Source organism: Chlamydotis macqueenii, chromosome 7 (genome assembly GCF_036417535.1).
Source record: "Chlamydotis macqueenii isolate bChlMac1 chromosome 7, bChlMac1.mat, whole genome shotgun sequence".
NCBI lineage: Eukaryota > Metazoa > Chordata > Aves > Otidiformes > Otididae > Chlamydotis > Chlamydotis macqueenii.
This window is the reverse complement of record NC_141562.1, coordinates 36,725,820-36,746,635: the sequence shown is the minus strand read 5'-3', so window position 1 is coordinate 36,746,635 and position 20,816 is coordinate 36,725,820. Positions and strand designations below refer to the sequence as shown.

The following is a 20,816-nucleotide window of genomic DNA, read 5'->3' as shown; positions in this document are numbered from 1 at the left end:
TAACAAGGTTGGAGGAAGCAGGCTTATCTTCTTATTTAAAGTCAATAGAGTGCAAGCAGCTTGCAAATGTCTTTCTAAGCAATACCTTTTCAAGTCAAAGTCACTTAATATCAGCAAGCTCTGACTTGATTTCCCTCTTCTTTTTTTTTCCCTTATAATTATATTGGGAAACTGCAGCTTGGGCCCAACTAAATTAATTTGGAATTTACTGCCATAATCTGAGTGGTGCCAGAAATCTGGTTAGATTAGTCAATAATTCACTTCCCAGTCATTTATACCAGATGAGTTTTGTCAATAGCGTTGCAATATTTTAGAGCAATAAATATGTACAATAACATATGCTAGTTGTATTTGATCAGTGATTGGAATTAAATATCAGTCTTAATATGTAGGTGTAGGTGGCTGGTAGGGATATTTCTCCTTTATTCTCAGTAAAATGTTATCCCTGTGTTGAGGTCTGTGCTCACCAACATTCCTTAGCAGTAGGACAGCAATGGATCCATCAGGATGGAGAGTTGTGACCGTAGCACACCACCTACCCTTTAGACCACCCTGGAAACACTGACGCAGTGGGGACTCTTTGGCCACCTCCATCCACACTATGGTCTCATATGCATCAGGCGCTGGTCCTCTTCTTGAGGAGAATGGATGCCAGCATGCCCACCACCAGCCCAAGAGTGTAAGACCTGGCCGAGGATGATATTGCCAATTAATCTCCAACGTTGTTTTGGATTATATTACCATAAATGTCTGGCATGCTACAGTGTCTCTGGAAGGAGGGTTAATGGAAAGATAGAAGGAAAAAAAAAATAAAATAAAATCCTTGGTCACTAAGAACTGAAAGGTGACAAATGTGGCTAATTTTATAGCAGGCTGCAAGGAAGATCAGGAAACTACAAAATGGTAAATCAGAAGTCAGACAAATTACTTCAAAATGTAATTAAGAGCTAGTGCCTGAACAGCTGTGACGTGCCAGGGACAAGTCAACATGGCTTTTGTGCCAGGAGAGCTTGTCTGACAAACTCACCGCAACGCTCTGAAGGGCTTAACAAGTGTGTGGAAAGGGATGGTGCTGTTACTGCAGCCGGTTAGGAGTTCAGAGGGGCTTTAGACCAAAGCCTTTCACCAAGCCCTCCTTAGGAGACTAGGCAGCTGTAGGATGAGACTATCACATGGGCAGAAATTGAGTTAAAAGATAGGAAATACAACCTGGTATAAATCACCCATTTTACGCAGTGGAATGGGATCTGCTGTGAGGTATCGGTGAGACGCGTCCTGGGGACTACACCGTTCAGCATATTCATAAACAGCCTGGGAAGAGGAATAGCCTTCATTTTGCTGATGATATTACTTAGGCTGATGAAAGCTGGCTGTGAAGAACCACAAAGGAACCTTCTGAGACGGCTGGACTGGGCATTAAGATGACAAATGGGATTCAGCACAGTGATGTACATTCCAAACTTCACACAGAAGATGATGGACTCTGAGCTGACTCTGACCATAGAGGAACAAGACTTCATATTGCAATAAATAGTCTCATGAAAATGTCAGCACAGTGCTCAAGAGTGGTCTAAAAGGTAAATAGGCTGTTAGAAATTACTGGGGAAGGAATCAGAAAACAAAACAAAGCACCAGGAGGCCTCCATAAATCTGCGGTGTGCTGCCTCTGAAACTGCATGTGCAGTTTTTTCCTACCCATCCCTGAAGCAGAATGAAAAAGGCTGAAAGAAAGGCAATAAGGTGGTTCAAAGTTTTGGAGGGGCTCTAGCTGGAAAAGAAGAAAATTAAGGAAAATGCAATGGAAGCTGATAAAATCGTAAGTGAAATGTAAAACATGAGTAAGGAGCAATTGCCTCTGAGAAGAATTGCACAAATGCAGCTTGGAAATAGAAGGTTTCAAACAAGCAGAAGGAGCTGCTCCTCAGACTGTGCCGATTACTTCTGAGTTCCTTTCCACTGAATGTGACAGGTGCTAAAAATGCCCGTGAAGCCAAGGGAAAGCCAGGACACTGGGAAGGTATCATGTATGTGTGTTCACATTCTTGTCCTTAAGCATCTTCTTCTGGTTGCTGTCAGGGGACAGAAGGCTAGAGTGATTATAGGATGACCCAATGTGATCTGTCTTCTGCTCTTAGAACAAGTGATTCTATGATAAAAGAGGGGGTGAAAACAAGATGTCCTATCTACAGTACCTGGCATCATGTAGGTGATGCGGGAATCGCTGCTGCTGACGACCCAGGAGACCTACAGCAAGAAACCCAACTCCCGTCATTGCTGTCATTACCAATAATAACTAATAGTCATGAGCTACGACACAAACGTAGTTTTGACCGTAGTTTCCAGTGGCAGCCTCCAGCCTCCAAAAGCCTTGTGAGCCTTTCCCGTTTGCTTGCCTGTTTATGTTAAAACCATTCCCGACAGTTCAATAGCCCAGGCACAAAAACTATTTACCCAGCTCATTCACTGCAATGAGTGAGTGAGCAATTGGAAATTTCAAAGGCGGCAGTAACATCGTTCAAAGAGCTGTGTCTTTATCCCAGTCTGCCTGTGGAATGCCGATTGCTTTCCGTGGCTGGCGGGTGTAGGGTCCGATGACGGGGTGTAGGAGCTGGCTGTTTCAGAAGTACCTTAATTGGACCGGCATAGCTGTCCTCCACTCTGCTTTTCTCAGATTGCTATTGAGGTGAATTCATAAAATGCGTTTCTGCGCAGAAGAACGCTCCTTCTTAAATACAGCAGCTGCACAGAAGGATTTGTGGAGCCTGCTGCCTTCCGGTGTGACCCAAAATAGGTGCAGGAAGTTGTTCCACTGCTTCAGAACAGCGCAGTTAGCTTTGTATATTCAGACAGATATCACCCGAGTAAACAGTGAAATGTTGAGAATCATTTTGCTCTTTGTGAGTGCAGTGGTAGCCCCGTCTTCCAGTTGGGAAGCTTTACAAAAGCCAAGAGGCTGTGAACATCATTCTAACCCACTTATTTTTCCTGTGTTCCCTGTATTGTTAGTGATCCCTTGTTAAGTCAAACTGACTTAACACAGCTGAAGAGCAATTTTATCTGCTGCTATTTTTGTTAGATGAGATTCCAGCGCAGCTGGTAGAACTTGCAACTTGTGAGCGTAATCTTGGAAAAACAAATCCATTGTTTTCTGGAACTTCCTACTAGCTCATTCTACTGAGAATAAAGTTTGCAAAAGCCTACGTGTGCCACCATCTAATCCGTAAGTGTGAAATTGAGACATACCAGTTATTGAGAACGCAATTTGTACTCGTTCCATTTTTCAAAGCTCTGTTACTGGTGTACCCCGATAAGAGATTACATGGGATGGTGTCATCGTCTTTCTTTGTGGCAGCCACCAGTGCAACACAGAAGTTTGGTGAGAGGCTATCACAGAGCAGAGAGCTGAGGTGGTGATGCTCAATGACTGTAACGCAGGACCTGGGTCCTCCCAGGAGGTAATAGAACCATTCCACTGATTTTTGTGGAAATAAAACACTATCCTACCATATAAGGATTGGTATCAGCATACTGGAGTTGTTTGGGATTGGATCCATAGCCAGAACAAACCAGCCTTCCTCAATGGCTTCTCTGGATTTACCGCAGTTATTGTGCTTGCTGACTCTGAGGACGGACAAGGCTATTTGGATCAAGTGGCAGGATTTCCTGCGTAATTCATTGCTTCATGCCTAGCTTTTCTTGGCGGAGCTATAGGCAGCCTCCTGATTTACAGCTCGTTGTGACTGAAAGTTGTCTGCTCTAAATTTATCCCCCGTCTAGGAATGCACGAACCGGTGCTGCAACGCAACGACCTGCACTTTGAAACCCGGAGCGGTGTGTGCGCACGGCCTTTGCTGCGAAGACTGCAAGGTGAACCAATCAACACCTCTCTTACCTGTGTGGGGTGGAAAGAACTCCTTAAAATTAAGGGTTCCTTAAGCAAAGATGCAGAACCAGCAAACTGGTATCATTAAGCATTAAGACGTTTGCATTTCATGTACGCAATTAAAAAACTTCTCAAAATGTAACAGTTATTGACGGAGCAGATGAACAGGCTTTTTTAGTGGTGTCTGTGGTATTCACAGCCACTACATTTGCTCATGCAAAACCTCTTTTTGTGAACTTCTGTATGCTTTCATTTTTTTTTTTTCATGCTTGTATGGATGTGCTCTGGCAAGCAGTCATTAAATGCTGGACCCTCTTTTTATGGGAAAACTCTTAAAATATTAATTCTGTCAACAGCATACATATTTTTAATGGCAGACCATCGGCTCTTGTGGACTCCTAATGCACTACAAAAAGCCAACTTGCCGCGGGCATTTACATTGTTGAATTCTCAGCCCATCTCTTGCACATGGGCTAATAAAGCATTCAGCAAGTTTCCATTGTGTCTGAGGCAACCATCTGCCTAAAAGCTCAGTAGCAGCAAGCCATCATGACAGCTAGCAAATGCTCTTTAGCAAAATCAGTCTTCCTGTCTTTTTGCTTTTTACTGTGGTGATGCAGTTAAAATTCAGTGCTGCTCCCAGAGCACACCCATCTTTTTTTGTCGTTGTTGATAAGTGAAAGTTTGGACTGGCACGTTCAATCGGCGTTGCCTCCTAGTTGCCTTCAGCTCTGAAAAAATGTAGTTGTCCAGCGAAATCAGGACAGGACTAGTTACACGGACTAATTGTACAATTAAGTTGAGGAAGATCTCAATGCCCATGACAGAGTGACATTTCCATGAGGAACTGCACCTCCGTCCCAGGAAGGTGTCGGACGACTGAACGCAGAGTCAGATGAGCTGGTGGCATAACATGTAACACGGTGTTGTGTGGCCAGCTGCCTGCCCTGGTCACACTACAGCCATGTGGATGAGAAGGTTTCTGCTCTGATTTTTGGTCTGTGCTACAGAGCATCCTTTGCAGTATGGCCCAAACCGCTTCTGCGCCTGTGTGTTTAGGCAGGAGGCGGGCTGGGTTCGTATTTGAAAACAAACAAAAGGTGGGATTTACCTTCCGAACTGAGCCACATGAGCCATGTTTGGTGCTGCAAGTTCAGTTTGGTCCTCCATCCTGCCAAACCCTTCCCAACATGTGTCAAATAATTGTATTTAAAGAGCTGCATAGTCCTTATACTGTCCTCTGCGGTCAGTTGGGGCAGAGCCAGTGGAAAAAGCTTTTCATGTACTGTGATTGATCGGAATTACAGCAGTTAAGAGGTTTGGTTTTTTTGTTTTGCAGTTAAAACCAGCTGGGATTTCTTGCAGAGAGTCCAGCAATTCCTGCGACCTGCCCGAGTTTTGCACAGGAGCCAGCCCTCACTGCCCAGCTAACGTCTACCTGCACGACGGGCACGCGTGCCACGGGGTGGATGGCTATTGCTACAACGGCATCTGCCAGACCCACGAGCAGCAGTGCATCACCCTCTGGGGCCAAGGTGAGCTGAAGAATCAGGAGAGCGGTTTATGAGACAGAATGGGGGAAAAAATATATGATTACAGATGGAGTTGGAGGGATTTTATACCGTACAAATCTGTATCTATTCTTTTCCGCAATGAAGTAATGAAGGAATGATTTTGTGATTCTTTTTATCCATGATTTGCAGCCTTAATTTCTTGCAGCAGGAGGTAGAGAGCAATGGTAACGGGGTTCATTCTGTAACGCTGCTGCAAACGGCTAAGTGAACTTAAGTCATTTTATACTGACTTTGATATGGCCTTATGTCATCCTACAAAGTGCTGAATGCTCTTGACAGGTTGAAACCGCATTGCTTTTCAGACTGGTATGTAAGCTTCCTTCTGTGCTCTAAATTGCTCATCTGCAAAACACGTATCCCTTTCTACATCGTGAAACACAGTTCAGTATTTGACACTAACATAAGATTCTTGTATCAGTGTGTGTGTGTTTTATTAATTGGTGTCACCCTGTAAACCTGCCTCCTGACAGTGCTCTTAGCAAAGTAATCACTGAAACAGAAGGAGATTTTATTCTCCCATGGGAATGTAGTTACTTTTTGCAAAAAAAAAACCAAAAATCTAATAGCATAAGTTCTTGGATTATCCTGAACAGATGATATCCCAGGAAAGCTGTTCAGCTTTTCCATCCTGCAGCCCTTCCACTGAAATACAAGTGCTAACACAGCATTCTGCTGTTGCCTCCAGCATTGCTGGGGACAAGTCATGTCTCCTGCAGCATCTCACTTCCCCCCTCTCTCACATGGGAAAAACACTTTGAACTCTCCTGAAAATAATCATTATTTAGAGCTAGATTTAATTGTTTCTTTTAAACTAACATTTTCCACTCCCGTAACCTCATTCAATTCAGTATGTCTCTGCCTTTAATTCTGTTTCAAAACTTATGTATCAATATAATGACACACAGATGTTCCCCTTGGTCAAAACTCTCATCAGAAGTCTATTGAAGAATTTATCTGTTATCTTCACAGGGGCTTGGAACATTCAAAATTTTTGTTTTAAAGAGATCTGAAGAAATAATGCCAGCGATGCAGATAGATTAGCTTGGTCATGGGGGTACAAGAACATGTTAGAGGAGTTCCAGTTCAAATTTAAATTCCCCACATGGAGCAAACCACGCATCTGATACGCTCCTCCAAATCCCACTGGCATCGTAGAGTTAATATGAGCTCATATAAGCAAGCACAATTATAGCTTCCAGTCTTAGTCATACTGGGATTTTTAATCCCCTGGATACAGAGTCATGTTCTCTTGTACAAAGCAAAATCTCCTTATGAACCAATTTCCCATGCCATGGAAAGTTACTTGGTCGAACTGTTAATAATTTCAGTCGCTGAGAAAGATTCAGCTAAAGGTCAGGGAGCTGAATTGCTGCTGCTCCCTTGCCAGGTCTGTTTCCTAACACAGCACATCCTCCAAACCCCTCAGGCTCTTCTAATTCTGTCTTGTCTTCCTTCTTGGAGGAACGTTCAAGGCTGCGGGGGGGGTCTACTTATGAGAAAGAGGACTTTGTTAAGAACAAAGTTCAAGCAGACTTCAACTGGAACACCCTTATTTGTCTTGGGAATACCCACGGGTAAAGATTTTGAAAGGAAGGATGGGACATTACCAAACCTGAACTGAAAGGCTTGATTCTGATCACATTGTTGGAAGTATAAATTAGAAATAATATTAATAAAGTAAACCATCAAGCAGTTAGCAGATAGGGTTCAAGCAAAAACCAAGGCCTGTATTCTGGGTTTAAAGACTAGGGATGTGAATATCCACCACTTGATCACATCTGGTTGGAGTATGAGCTGGCAGACGAAGGATGGACTGGGAAGAGGGCTAGGTGGGCCACGGGACAGGTTTTAAAAATTTCCTTCCAGCCTTACTTGCAGCAGAAAGAGAGACTTGACATTGTAAGATGTTGTCACTGGACTTTATATCAAAAAGGTGCATTTGGACCTTTTACCAGATTGTTGTAGTTGGCTTTTAAAGAGTTTTTAACATCTGCATGTGTTAAGTAGAGTGAAGGATTAGCTCTTTGGTTTTTTTTAAAAAAAGAATTCTATACTGTAAAGAGAAAACAGATCATAGTTCATTTCCATTAATTCCTTTTTTCTTCTTCCCAGTAGGAGAAAGCCATGAAGAATAAAATACAATAACTTTTCTTAAAATAATATTCAGTATATTGAATTCCTTATCACTGTCTTCTTTTGTATACCTTTCTTTATTCATTAGATTACAGATGTCCAGTAGCCCAATGATAAACGTCAATCTTAATATTTTTAGATCTAGTTAAAGAAAGATGAGCACTGTCAGAGCTTGTTTACATTTGGCTGAGCAACAGGAATCTGTTTCCAGAAAGAAGTACTTGCATTTCCTTCCTGTTTATTTTCAACAGATAAATTCAAATGAAATGGAGGAATACTTTTTGCTGTTCCGTCTCTGCAACAGCATGGAGAGCTCAGAGTGAAAGGGAGGAGGAGCACCTGGGGAAAATATCTGAAAATCGCCATAAATTCCTCTTAAAGACCAAGTTCATTCCCAGAACACAAAAATTTCTCTACTTTCTCATCTTAATTCATGTTGTTTTTCTCTTTAAGGAGCAACATGCATTAATTGCTTCTGACCTTTTTTGTTCCCTACTCAAAAATATCAAATTGCACTGATCTGACCTATTGAGAGCAGGCTGACTGAAGGAATCCTCGACAGTGATGCATTTGTGTCGTATCTGGTACTCCACTGGCCTTTTCCAGGGGCAACTAGATACACAGAGAAAGCTATTTGAGAGAGAAAAATTATTGATTACCAAGGAATGGAAGATTCTAAACTTTATACTCATGGCTTTTTCCGCACTGATGAGAAAATTATTCTTTAGGGAAGGAACGGAGATGTTTGTCAATGTGTTTTCCTACATTTCCCCAACAGGGAAAAAAACCAATTATTTTAGGGAGTCAATGGCAGGCATTGACTCAATAATCAGAACATACTTAAATTTTTTTGCGTAGACATCACCATTTTTTTAGGCAAGCTTAGAGCTAGCTTACTCCTTAAGTGCTAAAAATAACAGCCCTCTTGCTCAGACTTAATAACAGGGATCACCAAGATGAAGAGAGATGCCAAGGGGAACTTGTGGAAAGTTTGCCTTCCACCATCAGTGCAGTAAAACAAACTTAATGAGATATAAAATCCAGGTGCAAATCACACGATTGAGAACTATTTTTATGCTTATATTTATTCATACCGTTGTTTGTGGTGCTTGTTGGCATACTCTAAGCAACAGAACTCTAGCCTTTTCTCAGATGTTGGGTTTCTTTTCCCTTCCACACCCATAAACACTATATATATATATTTTTTTTTTAAGTAAGTCTTGAGGCAATGTTGGGAACTGAATTGAAATATCTTTTTTTTTCCGCTGTCAGCCTGATGACGAGAGTTTCTCTGTTCTGGGAATCAGCACCATGGTCAGAAATTTCTCTCTTCTCTTTCGGGAGACCCTGATGGTATTTTCTCCTTGCAGTAGCTCTTGCACTGATCTGAAATGACACAGCATTTCTGTATCGCTTCCAAAAGCATAGAACATCTCTATATTTTTTTATTTTGCAGCCACATAGGGAAAGAAGTGGGCTCATCAATATACACATTTGGAGAAAAAAAAGTCTCCAGGCTGACAGCTGCAGTGGTGAGCTTTGACCTTCAGCAGTTTCAAAAGGCTGATTTAATCCCTTGAATAAGGCTTGGAGTGGAAAGGCTGACAGGACCCTAATTACAGGGTCACGATACTATAATTATCAATAGCAAAGTGAAATAAACTCTGCTTCTCCAGCTCAAAGCACTTAATAACCACTGCAGGTCTTTCACAAATCATTTTGCCTTTGCCTGTAGAGGTAGCAAAATAGAGAAAGACAGGAGTTTCTGCTTCAGTTTATATGGTGCAATCATGATAAATGGGTTTTCTCCAGAAACGCAGCATTACAATTCCTTGAGCATCCTCTGAAAACCTCCTTTTAACTTGGTAGCTCCATCTGTTCAGCTTCTTACACTCTGATATGTTTTCATCTATAAAAAAGTCCAAATATTTTGAGAAACCAGTCACGAGAGGGAACAGCCATCTGAATCCCAAGCAACGATGTGTTTTGGTTTGATACCAAAGACAGAAATTGAAGCTGGATTTTGATTTCCAAGCCGCAGATGATCGTTGGGTACCAGGTGTTTTCATACACAGACTACTCCCAGCCTGGCAGGGGAGCATTTTATTGTACTCCAAGAGATCTTTTTTCTTGTCAAGTATTATTGGTTGGAGTTAGAGCTCACTGTCTGCGCCCTGCAAGGATCCTGCAGATGTGTTCTTCTTCCTGCGGGCTGCTTTCCATCATGCGTTGCACGCTTGACTTCTACGTTCAAAAAATCAACCAAACAAAAAAAGTTTCACCAGGTGAAAGAGGAAGATAAATACCTTAAGCTCTCTTAGTATTTCAGTGAGACCTTTCTCTTTTAACACTGCTTTTTTAACGTCTTTGTTAGGTCACTTACAGTCAAAGCATTGGACGTGAGCGTTCATTCTGCTTTTGGCAGCTTTTGGAGCCACACACCACGCTGGGGAAAGTGTGTCTGTGCTCTGGGCTGCTGCTGCCACCTCTCCGCGGAAGCTTCCAGTCACCACAGTGATACACCAGTGACCAAGCTGGAGCACAAGGCTCCCGGCCAACACAAAACGAGACCCATAGAGATTGCGTATGATCATGGTAGATGGGTAGGGGGCTTATTCGTTTGGCGAGGTAGATCTGAGCAAGTCAGTCTTTGCGGATGCGGGAGGAAAAAGCAGTTTAACTTCTTGTTTAGAGCAGTTTTGGGGGTTTTTTTCCCTTCCCTCTCACTCCTTTCTAAAGCCAACATAGCATATGCACGTTAATATTTGTATCAAGCTGAATAGTCAATGTGCCTGCCCTGGAAAGACAAGGAGGAATCTACATGCTGAAAATGGAAAAATTACTTTTGCTTTTTGCACAGTGCCTTGTCTGGATGCTTTTGTTGATTTTTTTTTTAATTATTGCTTGTGGTTTAATGAAAAGAAGTACAAGAATCCTGTGCGAGTCCATTTTAATAGTTCCAGATTTGAGAAATATTCTGAACTCAGCAAGCTTGATCGTAATCTTCCAAAGAATTTCAAGCTCTTGTCCTGCTCTCCAGGGAACCAGCAGCTCATATTCTGCTCTTTCTATGCCTTTCTTTCTGAGTTTTCCAGTTTCAGTTATGTAAAAATGTTAGAAGGAAAAGAGGGTGCCATCTTAAGCCTCTCCAAGTTTTAATATTTTGTCCTTAATAGCATTAGATGGCTGTTCAGCAGTATATAGTATTAGTCAAGCTTCTGACTGTGAAATGCAGATAATTAATTGAGACTTTAATCTCTGAGTTATTAGTGAAAAGATCCATACTAACTGGAAGTTTTACAATCATATTTGTACTTTCTTGTCCAGGAATTTGACCACTTGGTTTTGTTGTTTTTTTTTTTTTTTTAAAAAAAAAAGCACCTCTTTCCTCTTTGAAGGCTTTCAAAGGAAATCTTCAGGATGGTTTAAATAAATGATATGTTTTACCCACAGTTAAGAGACATACACACTTGGAAGTGGCTCAAAACATTTGAAATAAAGAAATTGTAACGTTAACTCAGATATTCTGTCTCTGTTAAAGATCAGAGAACACTGTAGATGTGGTATATTCTCAGCCTTTAGGCTATCACATCATTTGCTGCCAGTTCCTTTTGTTTGAGTTTGGCTGATCTATCAAATGTACAAAAATGTATCTAGCAGATATCTGTTAGGAGTTCTAGCTAGTGTATCTCCTTACAACCTTGTGTCCTCCAAGCAATGCGGTCTGTTGGAGTAGCTGAAATGTTGGCAATGACTTGATTGTGCTATTAATTATCTTCATGGAAAGAAAAGACAGGGTAGTAAAGGGCCATAGTGAAGGGCCTCTTAATCTTACAAAGAGCAGCAATTACTGGCTGGAAATAAAAGCTGCACTTCACATTAGAACAAAGGGATTAAATTCTTATACATGGACTAATTAATCATTGCAACAGTCAAACCAGGGAAGTAGAGCCTCCACCTCTTAGACATTTCAGATGAACACATGTATCTTCCCCTCGAAGATATTCAATACTTGGTCATAATCTGGGGAAAAATGGACACGAGATTGTCTGTGAAAGACATTAGAATGTTCTAATGTCTTCTAACTTCTAAAATGTAGGGATAAGTCATCTGTCTGCCCAAATATTTCCAATACTACTCCCATCAGGGAAGTTCCTTTGCTCTTAGGATATGTCTCCATCATAAAAGCCTGTAGGAGATAAGAACCAGATGCTGCCTGTCTTCCCAGAGTCGCACTTCTACCCCCATGGTAGCCCTTCTTTCAAGTCAATCTTTCCTCTCAGGAGTGAATGTACTGAGGATTAAGGTGGGGATGGGTTCTCTTCCTCTCCCCAGTATATTAGCCTGAGCTAACAGCAGTGTATTCTTTTTGCTATGTCACAGGGTTGTGTATTTACAGTCACAGAGCACTCCAGTTTGCAACTGGATTTTTTTTTTTCCTGGTTTCTTGTTGTTCTGAATTGCACTTTTAAATACCTTTCTTGAAAAGTATTTTCTTTGGCCTCAGCTCTTGGGCTCCTATAAAAGGGAGTTAACCAGCTGGCCTTTGTCTTTCTTCACCAAACTAGATTTGGCGTTTACTAAAATTTTTATGTCCCAGGAAGATTCATAAGAGGGATATCCTCTAGAGAAATTCTGAGAGAATGGGTTCTGCATTCTCTATTGCTCAGCATTGCCAAGAGAGACAAACAACAGCGGAAAACCTTGCACGTTCAGGCTCTTCAATTAGCATGCTGATCCAGCACAACTGCTCTGTTGCGCTCCATCAATATGCAGATCACATCCTACCTTCCCCTAAAGCAGCCACGGAGCTCAAAGGAAATTATTAAAAACACCTTGTATGAGACGAAAGTTCTGATTAGGTTTTATTTCAGGTGCAAAACCTGCTCCCGGGATCTGCTTTGAGAGAGTCAATTCTGCAGGTGATCCTTACGGCAACTGCGGCAAAGACTCCAAGAGCTCCTTCGCTAAATGCGAACCCAGGTAGGGTCTCTCCCTACAACACAGGAGCAGATGCATGGTGGTGGGAGAGGGCTTGTAACGCATAAAATTATTTAACTAATCTTTGGTTTGGGTTTTTTTTTTTCCTTCAGAGATGCTAAATGTGGAAAAATTCAGTGTCAAGGAGGAGCAAATCGGCCTGTAATTGGTACCAACGCCGTTTCCATAGAAACTAATATCCCACTTCAGGAAGGTGGCAAGATCCTGTGTCGCGGTACCCACGTGTATTTGGGTGATGATATGCCGGATCCTGGTCTTGTGCTGTCAGGAACCAAGTGTGCAGATGGAAAAGTAAGGTTCGGAACAAGGAGAACATCACTACCCTCATGCTGCAAATTATTTTTTACTAAACTGACTGGTTTGCGCTTTGGGATTTATTTTTTTCCCACAAAAGAATTGTTTCTCATGCTCACACTGTGTCAAGATTTTACTCCCTTCTTCTCTTGGCCACTATTATGGATTGCGGATTTGCAGATGCAATGCAAGTTGCCTAAGTTTATAATTGATTTTTTGAGGACAGTCCCAAGTATCTGTCCATGTAGGCTAGAGGTTTTCTGAAAAGTGAGTACAGCAGAATACGTTCCAAGATGGTTAATGAATTTCTGATGAGCTCAATGTATTCACTTTTGCGGTGTCTATGGCATTGCGAAATGGTCATTAACTTCACTTTAGGTTTCAAAATTTATTATGTCTGCTGATTGTGGCTCCCCCTTCCTTTTTCTTCTTGCAGGAAAAGCTCTCTCTGGATGCACTATTAGAAAAATTTAAACCCATTAACGTTCAGCCACCCAAACTGATTTTTGCAATCATGTTTTGCAAACTTTGTGAATTATCCAGTGTGAATGTAACCCAAATGTCATATGGTTGTCCCATTCTTAGGTTTTATTTGGTGAGATTGGAACTGAGAAAGGTGGGAGACAGCTATGAGTTTACAGGGGGGAGCGATGGAAAGGAGTCCAAGAGCTATTGACATGAAGAAGTTTCCATACTCTCAGTGGATTACTTCCAATAAGAAAAAAAAAAAAAAGTGCTTTGATAATTTGTGGTAAATTCAAATAAGCCTCTGAATTTCTAAATGCTTTTGAGTTATGTTGGACTATCACACTGCACTGGGAACAGGTTTAAAATATGTCCCTAGTGAAACGACAGCTCTGCTACAGGAAAACAGCCCTTACAACATTTCTAAGTCATTCTGTTATAAAATGCCTTTTTCAAAGAAAATTCAACGCTGGGAAAGCACCCCATTATGTTTTACTAATGAGTATTTAATCTTTCTAATCTATCTAATCATACACATAGACACTATAGAATACACAGGCTAATACTTAGGAAATTGTATGTTTTACTTTGAGGACATTAGTGCATTTGTATTATGGATTAAGAATATGCATTTAAATATTCTTGAGTTTTCTAAGCTGAAGACACACAATTTGAAATGCAACCATTTTAATGTGATCAGAATTCTGTGAGCTGCTGCAGTATGAATATTTGAATTGTGAATACCGCTGTAATCAGACCATATTCTCTACATGCGTGCATGTTGATGCCAATTCACTCTAATTTCCTTCCCATTTTTCCCTCTCCCCAGGGGATAAGTGCCCTGATTAAGCATCCCTGTCGTCTCCTTCAACACTGTTCCCTGCTTAATGCTAATTATTGTGCCTGATTTTTAGTACTGCTGAACTGCAGTTAAACATGAGCAAAATTGTGCAGTGATTTTTTTTTCTTTTTTTTTTTTTTCTCTTGGTCAACATAGCATAGTAACAGCCATTCCTGTCCTAATTTCTTCTCTTTTCAGTTTTGCATACAATAGCTTCTCATTGTTGATATCTTCATCAGCCATTTCATTGTCTGATGACTTTATTAGATGGTACTAAGCTTGCTGTACCTCAATTTTCAGCTATCTTGGCAAAGTTTACCTGTAATGACTGGAAAACAAAAAAAAATAATTGAATTTTATTACTTTGCATATGCTACTTGTTTACTTCCATTTCTGATAAGATTATTATTGCACTTTAAATACGGTTCATTTATATTTAACACACACACACAAAAAAATTGTTTAGCTTGGGAAAACTCAATGACCTCAGCTAAATATTTAGGCTGTCCTGGGTCCAAGTTCTGCACTAGCCCAAATAAGTATTGACATAAACAGAACTATGCTAATTTACACCCGAGGGGACCTGACCCTTTCCTTGAGGAATCATCTGCTGCTGTGAAGACATGAATGCAGCCAGATCGGGTACAGGAAAGAATCCTGCTCAATGCATTCCTAGTCCTGAAAAAACGCAAATTACTGGTTTTTAAATTGGCTTTAAAAAAACCCCAAACCCCAGGGGCTCACCACTTCAGTGAAACTGTGAGTGTTTATCTACACAAGCTCAGCATATCAACCAAATGTCAACTATATCTGAAATTCAGTATCGGCCAGGGTGCCGATCAAGAGCAGTATTCAACTTCCACAGATTTGGACCTAAAAGACTTAGAAGATCATAAGAAGAAGACAGCGACATCTAATTCTGGTGTCTTTATCTTTTTGTCAATGTAACGTTGTCAACACATCACGGGTATTGGCAAATCTTTAACTGCTAACAGAACGTTGATGGATGACCAGATGTACAGAGCGGGATGTAACGCCGTGTGAGCACCAGCAGTTCTGTCCCTCTTCAAACTCCTTTTCTCTTATTTTGCAGATTTGCCTTAATCGCCGGTGCCAGAATACGACTGTTTTTGGTGTACATAAATGTGCAACAAAGTGCCATGGACGTGGAGTAAGCATTATTCACTTTTTTTTTTAGAATCAGTGGGTAAATACTGGACAAGAAATCACTTTATCTAATAGCTTTGGGATCTATGATTGTTTCTAATCTATCATCAAAATCACTGCAATATTTTGTTACTATGTATTTCCATTTTCAATGTCCCTTATATGAACTGCAAGAAATGGAATTATTTTTCTTTAACAAATAAATATTTATCAGGTAGTAATTATCTTCTTCTTAATTAACAGTCTGTGATAAAAAGGAATTTTGTCGTCTTCAAAGTAATTTTGTCTAACCTTCCTTCATGAAGAATTCCCATTAACATTTTTAAAAATACAGTTTCTATGTGGATACAGAGAAGTTAAAATATGCATTTGAATTGAGATTCAAATAGAATAACATTTCCAGAAGTATTTAAATAAAGTAAAACCATATTGATGAGTTTCATGGTATGAAAGTGGTGCGAGATGAAAAATCAGTTCATAATATCAAAGTGTTTTGAAACCTAGTTTATATTATGAAAATGATAATTATGTCAAACTATTAACCTTCATTTGCTAATGATGTGTTTGCTTCTGCGAAAAGCTGTGGCAATGGCATTGGGAGAGCCATAGGAAATTCTGTGTCCTCTCCTGAGAAGTGATTTTAATTTGATTTAACTTATTTTATCATCTCTTATTTGAAAAACTGAGCAGTGTTGACGATGCTGCCTGTTATCATGGTGCTGGAATGAGCATCAGCTTAGACAAGCATCTTTGTGTCTATATGATGGAGAACCTCTGGTGACTCCTGAGTAGCAACAAATGACCTTGTGGAATTGTAGATGGGAACTACTGTAGTGCTTTAATTTAAAAAAAAAAATAGTGTTTAATGAATTATATTTTTAATTATCCTGCTGTCTTTCAAAAGTTTTTTTTTTTTTTTTGCATTTTACATGATCGTAGCCAGTGTAAGCTATGTGAATGATATTTTAATACTGTGCAGACACAGCCAGGACAGTCTTTCTGAAAGCCTGCCAGCTGACCTTGCCAGAAAAATGCATATTTTCAAACTCCTGTGAACTAGCTAGTGTCTTACCCAGAAACCCATGTATTCGTCTATTGTGTAGTTTCTCCATGGTGGTGGTGGGTCAGTGATCATCAGTGGTCGCAAAGAATTTGGGACCCTATTAACAGCTAGCCCTAAGCTCAAAAACTTTATTTGAAAATGAATTTATAGAATCATAGAATCGCAGAATGGTCTGGGTTGGAAGGGGCCTTTCAAGCCCATCCAGTCCAACCCCCCTGCAAGGAGCAGAGACATCTCCAACCAGATCAGGTTGCTCAGAGTCCCAGCCAACCAGGCCTTGAATGGTTCCAGGGATGGGGCATCCACTGGGCAACCAGTTTGAGCAGGTAACTGTGCCACCTCTGTCCTGTGCAACAACATTTTTTGGCCCATTCATTTCACGTATTCTGTTGATGCAGCACGGAGCTTTGGACTCTGTATTAGTCACATAGTCACTGCTTGGGTGGTAGCAACAAGAATTGCAAAGCTGCCCCTCTTTTGCTGGGTGTTAGGGACTGTTGAACCTCCTGAGGAAAAAGCCATGAGTGAGTCTACCAGCTCCTCCTGCTCTCTGCAGTGGGAACAAGCTGATGCTAATGATGGTCTCCAGGTCTTTGGAGCTCTCGTATTCTGCAGGGACTATTTGGTAAATCAAGTCTTGCTAGTTGTTCCTTAACACAGATTAAAAACGCTGAGGACTGTGTCTTTATACATGGTACAGGTGTGATATCAAAGAGAGGGTTTCCTCAGCCTTGATTCCAGGTTCACATGTTGTTCCAACAACTGGTTCATCTTGGAGCTGGGGGATCTGAGCAGTGGGAAAATCAGTATGCAGCCTAGTACAAGGCCTTGATGGATAGGAATGCTCAAGTGGGCTGACAAATCTTTACAGCCCTAACAGCATAGTGAGACTCTTGTTCCTGTGAAGGCAGAAGGAGCAGAAGTTAGAAAGCACATGATGTTGCTGCTGGAGGCAAAGAGAGAATAAGACTGAAGAGGTGCGTGATTATCCTTGAGTTTTTGAAGTTGTCAGGTGGTGCAACTCAAATGACTGCCTGCCAAATAAATAATGGGTTTTTTTAGGATTCCTGTTACTCCGTGGTATCTTGCACTCAGAGCTGTTCCATGCCCTCATAGTGATGCCAACAGCGAGATACCAGTGCATCTCTTCTCTTCTATAAGTTGTATTTGCTTCAGAAGTGTCACTACCTGATTAGGAGGCCTTATCAGCCAGTGCTGCTCTGGGATGTTTAGGGTAATCATTCTCATGTTCAGCTGTTTGTCTTGTTTTGCAGGTCTGCAACAATAAAAAGAACTGTCACTGCGAGGCTGACTGGGCCCCCCCGTACTGTGACAAGCCAGGGTTTGGTGGCAGCATGGACAGCGGACCAATTAGGCAAGCCGGTTAGTAGTAATTTGTGCTTTACCTCTTGTTTCCATGATAAAGAGTGGAAATACAAAACGTCATCTTGTAAGTAAAGAGCTTGCAAGATTGGGAAATAAGTAAGTCAGTAAATCAAATGGCTTACTCCAAACACATTGGCACCAACTTGAAAATTTAGTGAAGCAAAACCAAGGCAGGCTGAGAGCATCAATTTACTTTTTTGCGTAACTAAAGGCACAGTGGTCCTGGTGGGTTCTTTTCTTTGCCTTTCTTCTTTTTTTTTTCCAAGATACATGGTCAAGTTTAGTAGCTCACTGCAATAAGTAGGTAATGGTATCGATTTAAGCTGAGGATGAGGAGGTAACTCCCACACTTGAGCTAATCCTGTTGCCATGGTAGATGAACATTGCAGTACTCTTGGATTCACCTTGAGATATGCCAAGCTCCAGTGTTCTCCACTGAGTGCACCAAGATAGAGATACTTTACTGTGCACACAACCTGCTTCTATAGTTACGTGACTAATGAAGTGTAGATATTGCAATTATTATAAATGCAAAAATATTGTATAATCAAGAATCAAAAATATATTTGATATTGTTCTTCTAAGGAGGATATTTTGTATTGTGGAAAATAACAGGTTTCTGACCATACTAGATTAAAATTGCATTTTATAGATAGCTTCCAACATTTATCAGAAGCTGCCTCCACAGATGCTAGTAGTAGCAGACACGCATTTTCTATAACTTGTATTTCAGTTTCCCCTTGTTCAGTCTGCAGAACACTGGCAATAGTGATTTACTTCAACTTTGGCCAACCTCCGAAGGAAATATTTCCACACATTGTGAACTTTTATAGGATTTGATAATCATCACATGCCGATTTTTCTCCAGAGTACTGTAACTTTAGTGGCTTCCACAGAGAGGTTTCTGATTTATGTCTGAGTAAGTGACAGGACAAGGAGTCTACGTGTATATACATATATAAACTAAAGCTTGCTGGAAAATTATCTGCATGTTTTAATATTAATAATACCATTCAAAACCAAAGTGGACTGTGTTCTCTACGTGCCAGATCCTGCAGTGAACAGGAACACTGGACTTATGACATCACAGTCATTTCCATGACAAAGCTTCACATTATGATTTCACTGTTGAATTATGTTGAGTTTTTTTTTTTTAAATACTTAGCAGTTGGTATGATAGCAAAGAAACTGTGCTCAGGTACTGAACAAGTGTGATTACTTGTGTGTTAAATGTTTCCTTTAAGATTTGCTCTGAAGTTTTATAGTCCTTTTTCAGCTTACCTGAAAGCTCAGTATCTAGGGAACTACAAAATAGCTTACCAAATGTGCCGCACACTAACTGGAGAAGATAGATAAATATAGGACATCTTTGATAATTCTTCCATTTTGTGTTTTGGAAGACAATGCTTCCATTTAAAGAAAATTGTTTTAACAATATTTTAATATAGTGTGGTACTTTCATCATTTTTTCTCCAAAGACAGTGCTACAAGCAGCAATACTGGGAATAAACAAATATGGAAATGGCTAGAGGACCTAATTTTCTATTGCTGACACTTGGATCTAAATATGAACACTTGATGGGGTGGTTTGGATTATGATCTGAGTAGTTTGCACATCTCTAAATCAAATTACAGAAGGATTAGCTGAATAAAAGACTTTCATCTTAGTCAAACAGGGCACACGGTCTCATTAGTATTTAGTAACTGTTTTTACCCAGCTGACTTAGAATAAACCTGTGTGTTTGACAGTATATTTTTCTTACAAAGAAGCCTTAAATATTTAATTTTTAGGGGGAGAAGTTAATTAATTTATATTGCATAATCCTAGTTTATCAATTTTATTAATCTGCTAGAGATGGTGACTGATATATTACTCTGCAGGGCTAGACGGTATAAAGCGCAGCGCTCCGTGCCCCATCACGCCCCATGCGTGGTTTGCTCAGTCCATGTCGCTGACTGTTCACCAGCGTCCGCGTGAGCTCAGGCCAGCAGACGGGAGCCAGCTGGCTGAAAATCAATCAGGATAAGGCCCAGACAGTGATGACAGGTTACCAGAGCAAAGATTAAAGACGTTTCCCCTACTGTGGGAGTGTGTGTTTTTGAGGTCAGCAGTCCTGAAGAATCACAGCATTCTCTCCTCCAGGCAATGATCGTATCCCATATCCATAATGACGAGAGCTGCTGCTTCCCTCGTCCTAAAAATAAGGCTTTCTTTCAGCTGCAAGTCCTCTAGTCAGGATTCATCTCACTATTGTGCCTCACTTAAGTCCCAGCAAGGTACTTAAAGCAGCTTAAAGTGCTCTGAAAACTGGAACAAGGACAGAAGGCTGTGGGCCCTGACTAAGCAGAGCATCCCTCTGAGAGCGTATGACACCGCTTCCGAAGGCTCTCCTTCGGCTCCTCGCTGGCCTCCAAATCCCACTTGAGAGCCATCCGGGTTGGACTGCAGTAGTCCAGATTTCAGACTGTTTGCCCGGTGTTAAAGCACAATGAAACCCTTAAAATCTGGTTATAACAGAGCTAGGGTTACTGCTTATGCTTGAGGCACAGAATGTTTAAAATACTGCACTTTACCAAACTGTGAGCTGGGCATTTCTGTCCCTTTTCTCTCCCTCTCAGCCTCTGTCTTCCTCCCACCACAGCAGCCGGCAGCCCATGAAGGTACATGTCGGTGCTGCTACGGCCATCACGCTGGAGGCCAACAGCCCAGAGAACCTGTGTCCCGTTTGCAGGTGACTACCTAAGCAGGACATGAACATAAGTGCAGAGAGAACGTGGAGATGCTCATGTTTGAACCCAGATATCTGACTGGGATAGGAGAGTTCAGCTGGAATGTTATATTTTAACAAAAAAAATTCCTCAATGTTAAAGAAATGACTTTAAACTAGACCAAAATTCAAGCATCAGCCTAGAAGAAATAGGAGAATTCATAAATTCCTCCCTTCACCTGCATTGCAGTTAGGAACCCGGGTCAGGCACAATGTCTTCTACATCCACATCACATAGTTC

At 40.9% G+C, this 20,816-nt stretch overlaps 1 protein-coding gene across 1 annotated transcript in view; it reads left to right on the top strand.

Moving 5' to 3' along the window:
• Positions 1-20,816, top strand: part of ADAM12 (ADAM metallopeptidase domain 12) — a 177,901-nt gene that overhangs the window by 150,166 nt on the left and 6,919 nt on the right. Inside the window, exons 13-18 of the mRNA XM_086751789.1 lie at positions 3,778-3,867; positions 5,223-5,418; positions 12,465-12,573; positions 12,684-12,882; positions 15,285-15,362; positions 17,696-17,804. Coding sequence (XP_086607915.1) covers positions 3,778-3,867; positions 5,223-5,418; positions 12,465-12,573; positions 12,684-12,882; positions 15,285-15,362; positions 17,696-17,804 — 781 coding nt within the window. The remainder of the gene's footprint in view (positions 1-3,777; positions 3,868-5,222; positions 5,419-12,464; positions 12,574-12,683; positions 12,883-15,284; positions 15,363-17,695; positions 17,805-20,816) is intronic.